We start from the raw sequence: 17682 nt of genomic DNA on the forward strand, positions 1-17682 counted from the left end.
GAGAAACAAAACAGCCAAAATGGTGGTTAGGAGAGAAGGGATGTAGTAGTTTAGCCTGACACTAGGGGTCAGCAGGGCTAAGAGTAGGGGTGGAGCAGGAGTAGAAACTAAGATGGAAAAAAACAAAGAGCCAATAGAAAAATACACTTTCACAGTATACACTCGTGCTATTTACACCTCTTTGAGAAGTGTTTGTCACATAAACACAGGAAATTAGCTGACTTTCCATGATGATTTCACAAATGAGCTCCGCTGCAATAAATCAGTACTGGCACATTCAGTTCTGCATGACCGCATGTCACCATGGTATCATCAATCATTACAGTGGTCAATTTGAGAGCCATTATAGCGCAAGTACACAGCTTGACTATGGCAAAGTCCAACATCTGCGTGTCATAAACATGCAAATTTAATACAAGTCAACAAACTGCCATTATGAAATTCATTGTTACGGCTGCTGTTTATGTCCAGACAAAAATTACTGCTTCAGATGAATGGCTTTATTATCAGTGAACATTATAAAATGAATTGGAGCAACTGTTTCCGCTTGGTTGCTGACTCACAGACCTACTGGTGACCCTCTTGTATGGGTCAGATGAGACATTAATAATCAGAAGACCTTAGAGGAGAGCACAGCACCTGGCCTGTTAATACATTCAGTACATGTATGAACCTCACTTCAACTCTAAGACTGTTCCAGCCATTCAGCAGCACATGGTAGGGTTATCACAGGAACATCAGAAACAGACGAAAAGGAAGAACAAAGCCTATGCCTGCTCAGGAAGGCGTCATGAGCCCATTTCGTGGCGATACACCAAGGCATCGCAGAGATATTGGCCCACTTCCTGTTTGGTGGCTTCGCCGCCGATTTGGATTGGCTGTTATGGCAAAAGAGTTTGGAGTTCAGACATGAAACTTCAACCATCAGCCAGACACGGTCTGAAGACCATATCCATCAAGTTTCATGTAAATCAGACAAAGTGTGTGCCCTCTGTAATCATAAACGTGTTTTTGACTAAATTCAAAATCTTTATGCATGTATTACACAGTCCTTTACCAAGTGTACTGGGATGTCTCAGAGTATCAGTCAACACTGGAATGAAGGTTAAAGTCCAAAGCAATATGAAGATATAAGAAAAAATGCATTTTGGCTACTTATAGCGCCACCTAAAGGTCAAAGGTCACCAAAATGATTGGGCCTCTCAAAGAAGTGGTCACGAGTCTGTCTTAGAAGTTTGAAGTCGAAACATCAAACGATTGCCGAGATATGGCCTCTCTTCCTGTTTGGCGGCGTCACCGGTGAGTTTGATTGGCTGCTACGGACAAACGGAAGTGAAATTACAAAATCCACATGATAACTTTTGTGCAGCTTGGTCTGAAGACTATGTGTCAAGTCTCATGGAAATTGGACAATCTGTGTGACCTGATGCTTTTTGAAGGTTTTTGATAAAATTCAAAATGGCAGAAAATCCAATATGGCGCAAATTAACGTCATAGAGTGCGTTGAACTCGTCTTGATCAGCATGGCGTTCTAAGGGCTGCCATAGACTTCAATTGCAGCGGAAAGTAGATCAATAATAATAATAATAATAATAATAATAATATAAGAATAATAATAATAATAAAATTAGGAAAAGCTACAAACACAATGGTTGCCTTTGCAGGCTACGCTGCTAGGCACCCAATAAGAACTCTAATATATTTATTTCTAAATGTAATTCCTGCAGGACAGAGACACTTATTCAGCTGAGCACAACTTCCCTGAACAGTATCAAATCAGCTGATACACAGCTGTTAACTTAGTCAAGACGCTGGTTAAGACACACATTTAATCCAACAGGCGTGCAAACATCAGCTGATACCAGAGACGTAACAGTGACAGCAGACCTGAAGAAAGTGGTAGTGATGTAAGAGAAGTTTGAAAAGGTACTAGTATTCCTTTACCTTAAATATTTTACCTTTGTCATTCCTTTACTTTAAATATTTTACCTTTATTATTCCTTTACCTTAAATATTTTACCTTTATCATTCCTTTACCTTAAATATTTTACCTTTATCATTCCTTTACTTTAAATATTTTACCTTTATCATTCCTTTACCTTAAATATTTTACCTTTATCATTCCTTTACCTTTAATATTTTACCTTTATCATTCCTTTACTTGAAATATTTTACCTTTATCATTCCTTTACTTGAAATATTTTACCTTTGTCATTCCTTTACTTTAAATATTTTACCTTTATCATTACTTTATTACCGGTCCTTGTATTATTGTACATAGACATCTGATCATAACTAAATTACTTAGAAATACTTCAGAGCTGCAACGATTAATTTGATTTATCAGCCACCATTTTGATAATCGTTTAATCATTTAAGTAATTTTTCGAGCAAAGACACCAAACTTTTAATCGCTAGACTTTACGATGGTCTGACGAAACACTTGTAGACATCACCTGACGAGTATGATTTTACAGTTTTTTGAAGTTATATAGACCGAATGGTTTATAGAGAGAAAAAAAATGTAAAGATTAAAAGATTGAACTATTGTGACATTAAGTCACTCACATGCAACCCTGTCAGTAACCACAGTGTTAGTAGATTCCCTTGTGCAGTTGGTGGCGAGTGTGCACATTAATGAGCTGTAAAGAGATAAAAACTGATGCAAAACAAAATAACTTTACAGTTGGAAGGATCTGGTAATTGGACCATAGTGAACTTTAACTCTCAAACAAAACTGGAATTCAATACATTGTTTAGAGTTATGGTTTCATTCATGCAGTCATGACAGTTGAGTTTCCAAAGTTTCTCTAGAAAGCCGATTGTAATGTTGACGATAAGCCGGGGGGAGGGGGAGTGATGCAATGGAGGATGAAGAACAAGCAAGTTACACAGATAACGTTTATCAGCCAGCTACAGCTGATGTTATGAGGCAGCCCTGAAATTACACTTACACATAACTATTTGGCAACAGTAAACACGTTTTTCCGTTAGTCAACACCACGTAATTATGGAAACAATTTAATAATATGTAAACTTAATTTCTGGGAAACGCAGTCTTGGGGGAAAGAAGTGGCAGCAAGCAGTTAAAAATCATTTATCTGCTTCATATGGTGTTGATATGAAAGTGACGCAGTGTCAGTGCCTCTGTTCATCTTTTCTCCCACCATTCATTAATAAAGACATAATCTGTAATTCTGTGCGTCAGTGTGATCTGAGTCATGTTTGAAATGAAATGAACTCCATATTATTAAAAATTATGAGGAAGGGCAAAAATGGATTAAGACAGAATTTTTTCCTCCTCTCTGTCAAAATGACGGACAAAGTCTGATGCAACCTCTGACCTGATCATCATTTTATGATGCTTTTTTCAAATGTTGGCCGAGAAACTGACACACTTTACATGTGTGTGGGCACCATATATCTACAGAGTCTAGACTGCTTCCATCCAGACTGTCTCCACTAACACCTCAGTGAGGCCAGCTGATGGCAAATGGTGGAAGAGTCGTAAAGTTGATGGGAGACCTGAGAGAATGAACCTTCTGGTATGGTTTCTATACATTTCAATTTATAATCACATTATATCAATGGCATTTTTGTTCAGCTTTGACTCATGTCATGTTAGGAACACTAAGCCAACAACGCGAGTATTGAATTAAACTGAATGTATGGCACCTCTGTAAAGTCAAAACTCTGCATGAAGATAAATTATTTATATCTTTACCGCAAATGTTCGTGCAGAGGATCCTTAACTTTAATAAATCCAATGGCTGAGCTGTCCCAATAACTTGGTGGACACAATTATACAACAACAAAAGGCTGACAGCATTAACCAGTGGAGAGTGTGACAGTGAGCCAAAGCTTCACTGATGAGGTGATGAGAGCAAGAACAGCTGAAGCTCATGAAAGAGCCATTATTCTATAAGACAGGGTCAGCAGTGTTGATGTAACAAAGACAAGAGAGAGAGAGAGTGAAGCCATTACTGAACGAAGCTAACAATGATAACCAAAAGCATGAAATTTGGGTTAACAGCTATGAGTCACAATGCATGAATCATTTTCTTTAAAAATACTCCTGTTCGCATAAAAAATGAAAAATAAACTGCAACAATTGAGCATTTTTATGCTGTCTGTGTATTGTGGTGGTCATGGCCCCAGGGTGCACTAAAGAACAGGTAAAGCTGGGCGAGCTTGCAAAAACAAACAAATATTAGCCTTCGTTCAGGCCCCTGTGAGCAAACTGTTGAATCCTTACCAGCTTGAAAAACATACGAGACCCTGACCTGACCCTCACCTACACCGTCACCTTGTCGTGAAAGACGGAAACCGGAGAAATGGTTTCAATAACATTTTTTTTCCCCCAGCAGTGGCTGAAGAAATGGACTACAGAGGTCTGGAGAAGTTTCCATTTTGACATTGAGCTGAATAACATCGCTAAATATCAAATTCAATAACAGGAAGTGTTTTTTATTCACTTTGTTCATTTAAATATTCTTTTTCAAACTTAGATTGTTTTATATTTTATGTGCTCTTGTTTTACTGTTTTATTTCTTATCTTGCATGTTTGATTAATTTAACCCCCTCGCAGCACAACAATAATCATTCTTTCTTTCTTTCTTTCTTTCTTTCTTTCTTTCTTTCTTTCTTTCTTTCTTTCTTTCTTTCGTTTTGTAATATTCTTCATACTTGGTCTGAGATCCTTTTTACCCATCTATGTATTATGTGGTGAGAAAAATGATAGTACAGCCTCATAACAGGCATCATCATCATCATCATCGCTTGCTGCTCACGTCTTTTTTGGCTGACTCATGAGGTGACAGAGTAAATAGGTCCATTACTGTGACGAGTTATTTATAACTCGGGCATCAATGCAGAAGCTGGGGTGAACTTCAAAAGGCCAGATTACAGCCTTCAAGTTTCCTTGATGTAGCTGCTGACAGCGTTATTTTGGGACTTGAGTATTTGTTAGATCCGAGGTATGAATCATGAGGCACATCGAAGATGACAGAAAGAGAGATATTAATATATATTATTTAATATAATGTCAAATGCTTGAAACTTATCTGGCTAACTATTAGAGTATGCTGTGTTGCCATAAATGTCAGTGTATTGTTATACTATAAGATGTTATCCCCCGTGCAGTCTATAGAATTCCCCAGCTCTTGTTCTTACCCACAGTCAGGAGCAGGGCACCAGCGGCAGTCGGGCTCAGCCACCAGCCACCTCCTGAGCATGAACTCTTCATACTTCTCCATGAGTGCCCGGTCCCCCAGGATCATCTGGATGTCGTGGGGGTTGAAGCGCTCTGAGCACTCGGGGCAGCAGATGTTGACTCGAGACTCTGAGATCTCGATACGCAAATACTGACGCAGGCAGTCTGCACACGAGCGGTGGTGACAGGTCATGATGTCTGGGAAGCGCTCGCGTGCGTAGCGCAGTAGGCACAGAGGGCACTCCAGCGTGTCCGATGAAGAACCCGACACTGATGAAGTCGACGCTGCGGCCAGTGCGGACTGGGCAGAGGGTTTTTCGCTGAAAGTCTCTGGCTGGACATTTTCCGTGCTGACAATGCCATCCGCTGCGGCGGCAGCCTGCTGGGGCCTGGACTTGCGCTTGGGGTCGCGATCAGGCCGGCGTCGGCGTCCAAAGAGTGAGTGGAGGGACAGACGGCGCTTCTTGGGGGTCTTTCTGACTGAGGGGAGGCTAACGGAGGAGGCAGCAGAGTGAAGGTCTCGCTCTGAGCCTGTGCTGCCATGATGCTGCTGGTGCAGGCTGCTCATCACGCCAGAAGGAGCGCTGCTGGTGCTACGACGGGGGGAGGGAGAGGGAGGAAGACGGACAGAGGGACCGGGGTTTAAGGGACAGGATGGTCAGGGGAGGGGGGGTTGGGCTGCTGTTAGCTAGGACATAGTGGCTGGAAGCTGGTTTAGGAGGTCTGGAAGTCAGTGGTGTGGTCAGTCCCTGGTTTAGATCACAGTGATGAGATTTTCAGATGTAGGACAGCAACCTGACAGAGACAGAAAAAAAAAAAAAAACACAGAAAATCAAGTGGCAAACCAAAGCTGAATGCATTAACTTTTAATGTTAATGTTTTAAAAAACAGAAGCACTGGGGTGCAATGTGGTGGTGTGTTCATCAGGGTGAGCAACAACCATTCAAATGTCAAAATCTAAGACAGTACAGCTATCACGAGGCCTTTTCACTGGTCTCTGTGTCAACGAAAGACTATCCCTTTGATAATTAGGAGTTTTCTGGCAGCCTTCAGGCATTTTTTCAGGCGTGTCCTGTGTTTGTGTGTTTGTGCACGAGGAGTTGCTTGTATAAAATGTCTGCAGGCTTCCCGTGGAGTGTGCATTACTCATGTGTAGGCAAAACAAGACAGAGTCCTGTGTTTTTCCCCCATCCTACATCTCAGATGTGGCCACAGCTGTGTCAATGAGCAGCCACACCTTGCCCCAAATGCTTCCCACATGCTCTTATTTTACACAATGTGGACAACTCAGCATAACTCATCATGTGTGAGAGCAGTGGTGGTGATGCCACATCATTTTTTTTTTTAAATTGCTTTTTATTGTCTTCTAAATGTTGTTGGTTCTTATTTTGTTCATGCTCGTCTGTCAAAGCACTTTGTAAACGCTGTTTTAAAAAGGTGCTATATAAATAAAAGCTATTATTATTATTATTATTAAAAAAAACAAAGAACAAACAGCACTATTAATTGTCATGATTCAGTCCTGCTGACACATAGACACACAAAGACAGCACAAGTTCTGTGTTGAAATAACCTGGCACAGTTTGTGGATGTGGTGCTGTGCAGGCTTCCATATTTTTGACAGATCCTAACCAGGTGAATTCATCGATACACTTTGAATAAACATCTCTGTTTTTAAGTGATTCCTAAAGAAACCGAACAGAATAAAATGAGTGCTAATGTTGACTTATTTGCATTTCAGTGGGGGGTATAACCTGATTCTGTGCAGTTTTTCAGCTTCAGTGTTTAAAAAAAAAAAAAATCGAAAAAGCTGCAGAAACATCAGCTTCAACTGGCCTGTTGGGAAATTAAGCAATTAAATGCAGTTTACAAAATATAAATCTATTATTTTGCCATGCTGACCTGCGTTGATTGTTGCAGAGCAGTCCAAAAAAACAGATCCTTAAAATCAATAACCATAATTAGATTATAATACAGCTTTAGAATCCCGCTGTGCTTCACAGCATGTTTTATTTATGTCCTTGAGTTTCAAACTCTCCCTCTCTCATTTGGAAAACAACTAAACGCAGCACTGCAGACATCAGCAAGAGGTGCTGCAGCTGAGTGTTACACAACATTATATATATAAATAAATAAATAAATAAATAAATAAATAAATAAATAAAGGCATAATATAAATATATATATATATATATATATATAATATATATATAATATATATATATATATTATATATATATATATAAAAAAAATGTTTGCATCTCCTCTGAGTATTCTGTTATTTTAACCATGAGACACAATTTATTGCTTCATTTCATAACATTAACACTATTCCAACACATTCTTCACCCTGGTTGAGAGGTTCTGTAAGAGAAGTTTAACTTGTTGGACTTTGAACGAAGGCTGACCCACATTTAGGATTTTCCAGGTTGACTCAGTGTCGACACTTCAAACCGACAAACCTACACACAGATCCTGTATGGTAGTACATGTCAGTCACGACACGGGTGGAGCTGCCTGAAGTACAGTCATTCTAAGACAAGATTCAGTTTGTACATTTTCCAGCCTTCACTGGTCTGTCCATAACAACACAGTGGCAGATTCATCTTTCAAAGTCCTGAAGCATAACAGCAAACAGGCACCATGGAGGACAAAAAATGATTTCTGTTTCTGTATGCACTATTTTTTATATTCCCTAATGACAAACACACACAAACAAAGTGTGTGTGTGTTTGTCATTAGAGAATAATTAGAGGAAAATTCCAGCGGGAGCCAAGGTGACTAATTAACAAGCACGCTGCAAATCTCATCTGGGACAGCAATCCTGCACTCTCATAACCTACAAACCTTGGTCTGACTAGCTGCGGTTTTTCTCCCCTCATGATGACATGCAGGGAAGTTTTACTACAGCTACTTTGGTGTAAGAGGAGACATGAGTCTTTTATTTGGACAGGCATAAGACAGACTCAGCCTGGTGCTTAGACTGCACGTGTTCGCATGCTGACTCTCCTCTTCCCTCCATGTATAAGAAGTATGAGAATTAATTCTGCATGAATAACTAGCACTGAAATTTATCTTGGGTGATCTGATCACAAGTCAAGAAAAATAAACAGAACCACATTGTGAAGGTGGTCTGACCTGTGCTACAAAGTGCAAATGTTCAAATTCAAAGCGACCAATATGGTCGATTTTTCTACTAAACAAGCTGAGGTACCAAAATGTAGAACTACAACTAATAAAAGGGCCATATCTGGGTCAGTGTTTGGTTTTGTCTGTTCTGGGCTACTGTAGAAAAATGGAGGTTTAACATGGCAGACTCCATGGAAGAGGACCTGTTCTCACTGAAGATATAAAGGGCTTATTTTTAAAGACAACTAACACAAAACAATTCTTATTTTCAGGTCATCGTACACTAATGGAAACATACTAAATAATATTATACTCAGGGGTGGTCTGTAGCATAGTGGGTTTAGCGGCCGCCCCGTGTGTGGAGGATACAGTCCTCGCTGCAGCTGGCCCCGGTTCGAATCCCGCATCGGACAGCCATTTACTGTGTGTCACTCCCCCTCTCTCTGCCCCCTGCTTCCTGTCTATCTTCAGCTGTCCTATCATTAAAGGCATAAAGGCAATATATATATATATATATATATAATATATATATATATATATATATAAATATAATACTCCATTCCTGCCAATAAATACCCCTAAATCTTACACAACACACTGGATCGTTAAGCTGAAAGCACATTGTCAATCAGTGGCCACCTGATCACCCCGGTCACATGGATCTTCTACACAATGCTGGGAGTGGCATTTACTGTGACACAGACGTAAATATGAGGCTTAAGGTCTAAAGCAGAGTTATCTCAGTGACTACATTTTAAGTCAATATGCACACTGCACAAAAGGAAGGTCTCCGAGGTGAGCTGTATGGAAATGAAGGCCTGACCCTTCACAAATATTTAAGAACTGGTTACAAAAACACATGTAGGAGGCTGAATTAGACAAAATTCAGCAGAGAACAACCAATTAATTAATGGTAAGACAGCCCATTACCACTAACTATGTTTACACCATGCTGCAGAGGTCTAGTGTGAACACTGGTGGGTGTTTGTTATGTTATGTTGCTATGTTTTCCAAGACCTGACCCATGACATGTAAAATACTTTCTCTGGGCTTTCACCCATTGCACGCCATTTCAGATCTGTTAGATGCTAATTGGCAATCAACCCAATGTGCACTACATTAGCTCAGAGTTTATTCTCTTAATTAGATCTACTGCACACACTTTGATCGTAATGTGAGTGTTATAAAATATGGGCAGTGTCAACATCTTGTCCCTTTTCCTCCTTTAAAAAAAGGTCACATTTGTAGTACAAACACTGCGATTGCTGTGATATCAAGGTGATAACAGGCTGTTAGGACTCGGAAAGGCGACACGTCAAGTAGTTCAAGCTGCTCATGATTCTTAGACTGCAGCACGACAAGAGAAAAACACAAATGCAGCTTGAATGACAGGCTGACAAGGTGACTTCAACCTCTTACAGCTCGATTCCGCGATCCATTTTGGCTACGACGCAGCCTGCCAGGGTGACCGTGGCTGTTCGACACAGGTAATGTCTGTACCTGAAAGCAAAACGCTCTGCTTCTGAAATGCTCCCCATGAAGCTGTGTGAAGGGCAGACCAAAACACCACCGTGGGCGTGATGTCACTGAGCTGTGCTCGGTGGAATTGAGGTGTTAAGTGGGAGGAAGGTAGACACAGACAAACGTCTTAATAGATGGAGCACTCACAGCGATGTCATAGGCAGAGAGAGTATAGTGCATTGTGCTTATTAATTAAAAGTTATTTGTTATGTGAAGTAGTACGTCTGCACATATACTAAAGCAGCTCGCCTCTGTTATAAACAGAAGCTTCGACGAGTATTTCCGAGGTGCCACATCAATTATCTAGCAGGCAGCACGCTTGTAATTTGAGTGTCATTCAAAATAGACTTTGCTGAGAAAAACAAACAAGCACAGGTGTGGAGATGTTACTACGCAACCATATTTAGCCGACAACATAACTCCGACGTCAAGGTAACCTATGTGCTCAGCTGTGAACTAAAGATAAATGAGTTTTTCTTAACCGTAGTCTAACCCATAATTGCATCTCATCAAGCCATTAGCACTGCAGCCAATGTGTTTTAATTAGCGGCTCTGAAAGTTTAAGAGTCGCAATTAAAAAAGCCAAAGCCTGCACACGACATGGGAAGTTAGAGCAACACCACACGGTAAAGGTTAACGCGGCCGGCGGTGTGAGGTGACGTGAGACGAGGAATGACGCCACTCATGCGAAGACGGACTGTGCTGAACTTGGGAAAACATGGCACAGGTCAGCAGCCTGAAAACCAGTACTGACAAATTGTACTAACATGTGTATACAAGTTTAAATGAATGAGCTTTCAAGAGCAACAACATGCAAGGAAGAGTTTTACAGGAAAGTTCTAAGAGGCATCTATGAGCACCAAGCACTGAACTGTGACGGGGAGCTATGAAAGCAGAAAATGCTTTTCTAATGATGAAGCTGGTGAGCATGGGGATAACCTGCACTGTGCCGTGTGTCTGGTGCTAGTTAAAGACATCCCTGAACACTATAATTCCACGTCATTACAAAGCCTGATGACGAATTGGGTCAACTGGCCAAGTCACGTGAGCGGGAGAAAATTTTAACAAGACAATTTCATGCAACCCACAAGTCGATGTGAAACTGCACTCCCAAGCGTAATTAAACTGGAAAAGCCTGCCTCGGCACTGTGCTGACAGCGAGTGGGACTTTCCATGTGACTGCGGTCAGTGCGTGTCCACGCACATGCATGTATTCAAGTTTTGTGGCCTGGGGGGGGGGGGGGGGGGGGAGGGGGGGGACACATCAACACACGGCTTCACACACTGGGATGGTGTCCCAGTTCCAGAGACAACCCCGGGACAGGAAACCTACTGCGGCCCAATAAACGGTTTCAACCTTCAGTCAACTCAGAAATCACTGTTTGCATCAGCTGATGCTACACCATGATTACCATTGTAATATGATTTAAATGTGTTCCTACTGAAGGGACAGGTCAACGCGAGGTTACTCCATTTACTTACTATAATCTATGTGTCAGGAAGATGGAAGGGGAAAAAAATAGTAACACAATGTGTCACCTGGGGGTTCTGTGGTAATGGTTTTAACAAGTATGGCCCTTCAGACCACTAAAGCTATAACATGTTGGCTCCTGCGCTGCAATAAACAAAATAAATCCAGGTTTCCACTGCCTGTAATTTTGCAAAGAGACAATTAGATGCATAACCAAATTGCAATGGAGCATTTTATATTACAGGTCTGGGACTGCACACTGGCACGTCAAACTCTAGTTCATAAATAATGTTTTGTAATATTTAGAGCTGTTAATAAGATAGGGAGCATGGCTCTCCCTCCTAATGAAAGATCCTTTCCTTAATATTCACATCGGTCATATGGACACTGCATTTTTGAGAATATAGTGGCCAATATAAAGTATATAGTGGCCAATATAAAGTATTTTATATAAAATACATTCATTCAATTGTTATTAAAGAAGTGTGATAAAGATATATACTTAGCAGTTTCTTGTGTGAATCAGACTCTTTAAAAATTCTACCATTTGTGATAAAATGTCTGAAGGTGCACACCGTCTACATGGAGGGATGACATGCAGCAGGACACAGGTTGGAATCAAACCCTGGGCCACTGCAGCAAGAGTCTCTGTACGTGGTGTGCACACTTACTTTTGGGTAATCAGGAGTGTATAACAAAGAGATCCATGCAGCGTTTCTCAATGCTGAAGTGCAAAATTTAGCTATAGAGGATGTAGGCTTCCTGGGATTTTGTAATTTTGGTAGCTCCCTTCAAAGAAATCCCACAAACAATGATAAGCTCCCAACACTGGAAGTGCGGGGGGCTCAAAGCGTTCATCACGTAGACTCATTTCCGGTGACATTCCAGCCGGACGACAGACTTCCTGATCATGACAATGCATTCAGGTATTACGGCTCGAGAGAGAGGGAGAGAGGAACAGCCCGAAGACTGGATGACAAAAAAGCTACTTGTTTATGTGCCACACTGAGAGGAAATATTTCAGCTTTTTGGAAACCGTCACTGCCGTCTACAGCACATGACATCCCTCTGAAGCCAGTTCACACTGCAGAAAAAAAGAGAAAAGTTATTGTTAGACTGCCCAGCATTCATCAGGTGCAGGCCAACTTTCTGTCAGCCGGACATCGAAATAATCCTGTAGCTTAATGAATCTCCATTTAGCCTATTATCTGCCAGCCAAAGCATAATAAGAATGTGTGACGTTCAGCACAGAGCGGGGACAGGAGGCGCTGGAGTGAAAGCCTGTGAAGCTGCTTTCAGCACTATTTACTAAACAGTCTGATTTACAGCCAACAGAACAAGGTACTTTTCCACTGTGTGTGGTACATCAAGGCGACGGCTTCATTTAAATAAGACTCATTCAAAATCGGGATGCAACGATTAGCTCACAAACTTCTCTACAGCATAATGTAGTTTATCATGTCCAAAAGCAGTTGACATGGTCGCAGCCCGGTGGGGTTCTGACCATGAAGCAGAAGAGCCACATTACGGATGATGTATTCTCTGAGTCTAAACTGCCAATTCATTTCAATGACAGCTTGATTTCTCAGCAAAGAGCTGCTAACTAGCACTTCTGGGTCACGTAAACAACAATCTCGACTATGGCCGCGATTCAAAAATTGTCATACAGCCTGCACGGTGGGTTTGAGCTACAATAGGAGCCCTCACCACCAGAAAGAGAATGCCGTCTTCCTAAACAAACAAAAAGGCTCTGTGTGTGTTTACATTCATTGTCTACATCCATGTTTACCTGCTAACCCACCTGGAGGCCAGCAGAACAGTGTGTGACAGGAGCATCGACCACATGAGCTGCATCAAAATGGGGACAAACATATTGGGTCAAGATGGACATGTCCCCTCCTCACTGTCTCAATGACTTCTTCTTGTCCTCCATCATCTGTGGCTGAAAGCAAATGTTGGATTAAATCCAATTTCACAGACAGAGTCTTACTGAGGAACACACTCCATGTTCTGCTTAAGTCTTTTCACTGCAAACAGCAGGGGGGTCAGGAAGCAGATGGATGGTGTGATGGGGGGAGACAGCTCGGTTCTGTGCTACACTGAAAGAGACGCCAACGACTATTCACAGTTTAGCCGCAGCGCCGGGGCTCACTATTGAAGCTACTCGATCCCTTTAAAATTTATGTAGCTAGAAACTTTAAGCTTTTGACCTCATTTGTGTGCCCGCACACTGAAGCAAGTACAGCTGCTTTGAAACCCGCCCCTTCGTATTTATATAAAAGATAAAATGACACTTATTATATTGCAGAATGAGCTGAAAGACATCCTGTAATAAGAAGACGAACAAACCGCTGTTCAAATTTACATCTGTATGTTGACTCTTTGATTACAATCTCTGCTGGGAGACCTCGTCTTCACCTTTACCCTCCCCCACGTGGTGACCATGTCACAAAACACACAGAAGTTTGAAAGTAGAAAATCCATTCCTCGCAGTCAGAAATGATGTTAACATGTTCACAATCTGTGCCTGGTGCACAAATATTTGCTTCATCAAGCCAAAGGTAGCGTCGAGATAAGCAACTGGTCGCTTGTAGATAGAGGATGTTCCACGACTTCTCGTGTGTGTCCATCACATCCACACCAACAATAGAGATTCTACAAACACACTAAACAGAAAATATGATCACAATGTTGTCCCCTGCACAAACAGCAAGCAAGCTAACATCATTCAACCCTAACCTGGTTCAGACAGAGACTTTTAGTTTTGTTTTGCTTAGCTTCCTCACTGCAAACAGTTGCGTTATGTAAAATGAAACGTACAAGCTTTGAGACATAATCCGTGGCTCACATGAGAGAAAACAATAGAATATGTTAAAAATAACCCAACATGTCAATATTTGTGTACAGAAACAATAGATTGTTTCAAAATGTCCTGTCTGCCACTAAAATTCAAAACACAGCACTTGGACGAGTGGTGGAAAATGCTGCTGATGGGTCGCCGAGTCACAGAGAGACGTGAGTGTGAGATAGTGTCATTTCAACAAACACACACACGGATCCCAAATTGTGACCAAGATCAGGAGGCGTAAACACTCTCTCAGTTAACATTCAGCAAAAGAAACGAGAGTTAAACAGTAACAGGCCGTCAGGACGGAACCGAGCAGTGTGACTGAGTGAGAAGACGGCTCCGATTCATTTATCAGGCGCGCTGTAAAAGTGGCACAGTAAATAAGGCAGGACTGCGCCCGGCAACTGGCCGGTTATCTCTTCAGTGAAACATTGTCGACTGCCCTACAAAGACGGGAAAAACAGTGTGGGAGAGCGTTCACAGTCACTGAGCCATGATTAGTAACAAGCCACCAGAGGTGGGAGAAAGCAAAACCTATTTAAAAATACTGTTAAAGGGAAAACACTGCAAACAAGTCAGGTTTACACAGCAGGTTGTAAAAGTAGCTTAGAATTGACTTTACACGAAAATTTTACTGTGAAAACATGAACCAAAAATAACTACATACTCAAATTAGATTAATTTAAATTAATTAAACATTGCCTGCACTAATTAGCCTATTATTGTTATATATATATATATATATATATATTTTATTTATATATTTATATATTAAATTATAAATTAATATAATAATAACTAGGGATGCACCAAAAATTCGGCCACCGAAAGTTTTCGGCCGAAAATGGCCCAAAAGTGCATTTCGGCTTTTGGTGAAGTGGCCGAATAGTAAGGCCGGATAGTGGCGTGGACGCAATTGAAGCAATGAACAACGCGCGCGGTGATCGGCCACGGTTGCTGATTCTTTTCGCATTCACACACAATAAACCCACGATGCAGGATATAGGAAAAACACAGGCAAGAAATACATCATACCCTGCTCATCCTGTTTAGAGAGAAGCTATATACTTCTCTCTAAACTACGGCGTCTCACACATGCGAGGTGCGTCAATGACCGTCGATCATGACTATGGTGCGTTCATGAACGTGGGAAAAATGGAAATTCACCGGAAATATAATAAAACTAAATAGTATTTCTTTCAAGAACAAATTGACAGTGATTAAAACAACATGGGCTTTCTAACAGTATAAATGAAATAAATGGTAAATGGACTGTACTTATATAGCGCCTTTCTAGTCTTCCGACCACTCAAAGCGCTCTACACTACATATCTCATTCAGACACATTCATACACTGATGGCATTGGCTACCATGCAAGGTGCCAACTGCTCATCAGTTTGCGGATCTAACCATTCATACACATTCACACACCGATGGCACAGCCTTCGGGAGCAATTTGGGGTTCAGTGTCTTGCCCAAGGACACTTCGACATGCAGAGTGCAGGAGCCGGGGATCGAACCGCCGATCTGATCTGATTAGTGGACGACCCGCTCTGCCTGTGAGCCACAGCCGCCCCCTATATTAAATAATAATTATACTAACTGGAAATTCTACTGGAATATTTGAAGGATATTAAATAAACATTTACTTTCTTTGAAAAAACATGTCTACAAATTTATTCTAGGCTATTTATGCAATAGTAAAAAAAAAAAAAAAACAGTGAAAAATTTAACAACCGCATTTCATATTCGGTTTCGGTTTCGGTATTCGGCCAACCATTTAATTTTTATTCGGTTTCGGTCGGAAATTTTCATTTCGGTGCATCCCTAATAATAACAACATAACATAACATATTGTATTAAAATAAAAATAAAATTAAATCAAAAATGGAAATAAAATCTGCATAATTACAGGAAACAAACAAACCACTGTTAGACAAATTATATTACATATATGTTTATAAGTTGTAAATGCAAAATAAACGTTGAGTAAACAAAAATGTATTTGTCTGAACGTTCATGTTTTTATTATGAAAACTCTAATAACTGTGTCCCGCTGAGGGGAGCGTTATTCCTCAGCAGCCCACGCAGGTTGAACAGAAACTGGGTGTTTTACAAGTGCTGCCAGCGTTACATGAAGTCACAGTTGGATAAAGTGAGCAGTACATGTGTGGCTGTCGCTCGGCACACTGTTTACACTGTTTACATTCTTTACACTGTTTACATTGTTTACACTGTTTACATTGTTTACACTGTTTACACTGCCCTCCTGGCTAACTAGCTGGTTAGCTAACAGACTCAGATGTGGCTAGCAGGAAGCTAGTGCCTAACTTTAATCGCCCCGAGAGTCGCCGAGCAGCTGAGCTGAGCTGTCTGCTCGCTTATCAGACCTTTAAATCGACAATATGGTTCATCTAAGTCAGTAATCTTAAAAGGTCATAAAACTTTATCTGGTTCCAGCAGAGGCTTTAGTGTCGACCTGGAGTCTTAACGAGGACAGTTTACGAGCTAACGAAGCTAAAAACTGTTAGCTCGCCGTCAGCCTCGGAGACGAGGAGGAAGTTGTGATGTGTGTGTGATACGAACCAAATGTTAGCCGCTTCGTCCTGTGAACACCACTCACCGGTAAATGTCCGCTGCTCTGCCTTTACTTCACGACAGAAGTGTATCCCGCCGTCTCCATGTCTCAGTGAGCCGGAGTTTAGAAACTGGTTGCAGAAAACTTCGCAGGACAGCCGAGCTGCATTCCCCGACCGAGTCTGACTGCTGCCGTGAAGCCGGACGACAAAAGAGCTGTGAAAACATTCACGCTTCCGGTTGGGAATTTTCGCTTTTCATAATAAAAGGCATCCACCTGGCCGTAATGAAACTAAGGAGATTATTTACTTACCTAGAAATGTAAAGAAATACCGTAAGAATGCTCCATTACTTTTAAAAGTTCATTTAATTTAAGAAAAAGTAAAATATCTCAACAATAAAATACACTTCAAGTAATACTAAACACATAACAGCCTGTTCTGGAGTGTTATATTATTGTATACATTATAACATTTGATTATTATTATTATTTAATTATTAATATGTATGTATCATCAATAACTCATGCATCAGTTGAATGTAACAACTGTTGGGTTGTTTAATAATAATGATACATCATATTTTAAACGTGTCCTGTTTTGAATTACAATATATTCAAAGTAATAATATTCAGAGTAAATATGTTCAAAGTAAATAGTAACTATAGTGGGCGGCTGTGGCTTAGAGGTAGAGCGGGTCGTCCATTAATCTGACCCCATGATACTGAACCCCAAATTGCTCCCGAAGGCTGAGCCATCGGTGTGTGAATGGGTGAATGAGGTATGTAGTGTAAAAGCGCTTTGAGTGGTCGGAAGATTAGAAATGTGCTATATAAGTACAGTCCATTTACCATTTATTGTATTTATTATAGCAAAATAAATACAGTGGAGTAAACATCATAATATTTTCATCTGTAAGGCAGT

The 17682-nt window shown here is 40.8% G+C and overlaps 1 protein-coding gene and 1 long non-coding RNA gene across 2 annotated transcripts in view; one reads left to right on the forward strand and one right to left on the reverse strand.

The window, feature by feature from the left end:
- The window catches only part of LOC104918640 (E3 ubiquitin-protein ligase RNF19A), a 23367-nt gene extending 6384 nt beyond the window's left edge, over positions 1–16983 (reverse strand). The window contains exons 1-2 of the mRNA XM_010730452.3: positions 16806–16983; positions 5173–6007 (exon numbers count right to left, since the gene is read on the reverse strand). Of these exons, the coding sequence (XP_010728754.2) occupies positions 5173–5780 (608 nt within the window). The 5' untranslated portion in view covers positions 5781–6007; positions 16806–16983. The remainder of the gene's footprint in view (positions 1–5172; positions 6008–16805) is intronic.
- LOC113747250 (uncharacterized) lies at positions 5–5296 on the forward strand. The gene is made up of 3 exons (XR_003463493.1): positions 5–1926; positions 3431–3545; positions 5179–5296. It is a non-coding gene; the product is annotated as an uncharacterized LOC113747250 (long non-coding RNA).
- Positions 16984–17682: the final 699 nt, after the last annotated feature.

The sequence above is a fragment of the Larimichthys crocea genome, chromosome XIII (genome assembly GCF_000972845.2).
Source record: "Larimichthys crocea isolate SSNF chromosome XIII, L_crocea_2.0, whole genome shotgun sequence".
NCBI classification, from domain to species: Eukaryota; Metazoa; Chordata; class Actinopteri; family Sciaenidae; genus Larimichthys; species Larimichthys crocea.